Raw genomic sequence first — 2474 nt, 5'->3', positions numbered from 1 at the left:
AATTATTTTTTATTAAATATACACCCACGCAAAGCGGGGGACCACTCTAGTATAGAATAAAAGCAATACACGAGATTCATAAAGTAACAATGACAACATATATATGTCCATACAGCTTTTTATCTTTGGCAATGGATGGACCCCTCTCTTTATGTCTTGCTCAACAACCATTTTGGCATCCTTATTGCATTGCAAGCCTCTGGTTTGACTTGGCAGCCTATAAGTATACTACATGTTTCTCTTCTCAAAACTATAATCACAAACATGGGCTGCTTACCAATCTTCTATCAGCTTCTCTGCCTTCTATTCTTTTGCTTGAGTTCTCAGCCTACTCTCTCATCCTCTTCATTTGCCCCTTCAGCAACCCGCCTATGCTCTCACAACGAGGCTTTTGCTTTGATGAAATTTAAAAGCTCCTTTTCCATCAAACAAACTGCTTCTTGGGAATGCAAAGATACTAGCACCCCATCTTATCCCAAGACTGATTCATGGAAGGAAGGGATTGATTGCTGCTCATGGGATGGAGTCACTTGCGACAATATAACAGGCTATGTGATTGGCCTTGACCTCAGTTGCAGTTGGTTATATGGTGTCATTCCTTCCAAAAGCAGTCTTTTCCATCTTCCACACCTGCAGAACCTTAACCTCGCACATAACCATTTTAACTTTTCCAAGATGTCATCTGAGTTTGCTCAGTTTACAAGTCTAACGCAACTCAACCTCACGGAGTCAGTCTTCGCAGGACAAATTCCACTCCAAATCTCCCACTTGTCAAAGTTGGTTTCACTTGATCTCTCTTGGAATGATTATCGAACACTTGATGAACGTACTTTGGGAGGACTTGTTCAGAACCTAACAGAGGTGAGACAACTGTTTCTTGATGGAATCAACATGTCTTCTATTAATCCTAATGTCTTGATGAATATATCCTTTTCTTTAAGCTCTCTTAGTCTTGAAGATTGTGATTTGCAAGGAAAATTCCCAGAATACATTTTTCACCTGCCAAACCTCAAGTTGCTAGATTTAGGACACAATCAAGAACTCAATATCTATCTTCCAAAGTTCAACCAGAGCAACCATCTTGAGCTATTAGATCTAAGTCATGCGAATCTCTCTGGACCATTGCCTAATTTCATTGGCAATTTAGTTTCATTGAAACATTTGGATCTAAGTTTTTTGAATCTCTCTGGAGCATTGCTTAATTCCATCGGCAATTTAGTTTCTTTGGAATATTTGGATCTAAGTTTTACTAATCTCTCTGGAGCATTGCCTAATCCCATCCACAATCTACGAAGTTTGAAGTATTTGTCTTTATCAGGGGCTCCTCTATGTCCGGGTTCACTTAACTTAATTCGTAACCTAGTTTCCTTGGAGGAATTGCATCTCAAAGCATGTAACATTTCAAGAATAATGTTGACATCATTGGGGAATTATTTTAGTGGACAAATTCCATCCTCACTCACAAACCTATCTCAACTTAAATTGTTGGACATCTCTCACAATCAACTAGAAGGTTCCATTCCAAACGAGGTAACTACTTTTCCTAATCTCATCACTCTAGACTTATCTTTTAATTTTCTCAACGGTACACTTCCTTCATGGTTGTATACCACTTCCTCATTAAAGTCCATAAATCTCCAACATAACCAGCTCAGTGGTCATATCAAGCAATTTCAACACATATCACTAGAAGAGATAAGATTACATAATAATAAACTTCAAGGTCTGGATCCATCTTCAATATCTCAACTTGTGAACCTTACTTTGCTTGATTTATCATCAAATAATCTTAGTGGAATTGTAGAATCTGACTTGTTTTCAAAACACCAAAAACTCCAGCTCCTTCAGCTTTCATATAACAATCTATACTTCAACTCTAATCATACCAGTGCTAATTATACATTACCCAATCTTCAATCTTTGTATTTGTCAACTTGCAATGTCAATCAATTCCCCCAATTTTTAAGAGGCTCAAAAGTTTTGGAGGGTTTAGACCTTTCCAATAATAGAATTTACGGCAAGATTCCCAAATGGATGTGGGATGTTGGGAAAGACTCTTTGTTTTACTTAAATCTATCTCACAACTTTATGACAGAATTAGAGCAGTTTCCATGGAAGAATATTGAAATTCTTGATCTCAGTTCGAATTTGATTCAAGGAGATCTTCTAATTCCACCTTTGACAACATCTACTTTTTTGATCTCAAATAACAATTTGAATGGAGAGATGTCTGATCTCATATGCAATGTGAGTTATCTTGAAATTTTAGACATGTCTCACAACCATTTGAGTGGAATTATTCCGCAATGCTTTGGAAAATTAAGCAAAAGCCTTCGTATGTTGAATCTAGGGACGAACAAACTTCATGGAACCATTCCTGCAACATTTGCAAAGGGATGTCAATTGGAGAATCTTAATTTGAATGCTAATCAATTGGAAGGGCCTTTGACACGATCCATCCTTAATTGTAGAGG

The 2474-nt window shown here is 37.3% G+C and overlaps 1 protein-coding gene across 1 annotated transcript; it reads left to right on the top strand.

Annotated features, from left to right (window-relative positions):
• The first annotated feature begins 263 nt into the window (after window positions 1–263).
• Window positions 264–2465, top strand: LOC108663888 (receptor-like protein 12). Its single transcript, XM_018129776.1, has 3 exons — window positions 264–1594; window positions 1733–2247; window positions 2351–2465. Exons 1-3 carry the CDS (start codon window positions 265–267, stop codon window positions 2420–2422), a joined length of 1917 nt encoding a protein of 638 aa, XP_017985265.1. The 5' UTR covers window position 264; the 3' UTR covers window positions 2423–2465.
• The last annotated feature ends 9 nt before the right edge of the window (window positions 2466–2474 follow it).

Source organism: Theobroma cacao, unplaced genomic scaffold (assembly GCF_000208745.1).
Source record: "Theobroma cacao cultivar B97-61/B2 unplaced genomic scaffold, Criollo_cocoa_genome_V2, whole genome shotgun sequence".
NCBI classification, from domain to species: Eukaryota; Viridiplantae; Streptophyta; class Magnoliopsida; order Malvales; family Malvaceae; genus Theobroma; species Theobroma cacao.
The sequence above is the reverse complement of the archived record's forward strand: the minus strand, read 5'-3'. Positions and strand labels throughout refer to the sequence as shown.

Bases quoted from the DNA above. Each gene is read 5' to 3' on its own strand.
- LOC108663888 (XM_018129776.1), top strand. From the start codon at position 265: ATGGGCTGCTTACCAATCTTCTATCAGCTTCTCTGCCTTCTATTCTTT. The intron at 1,595-1,732 runs CTTCATGGTTGT...AAGGTCTGGATC, and splicing joins TTTTCTCAACGGTACACTTC to CATCTTCAATATCTCAACTT. The intron at 2,248-2,350 runs GTGAGTTATCTT...TGTTGAATCTAG, and splicing joins TGTCTGATCTCATATGCAAT to GGACGAACAAACTTCATGGA.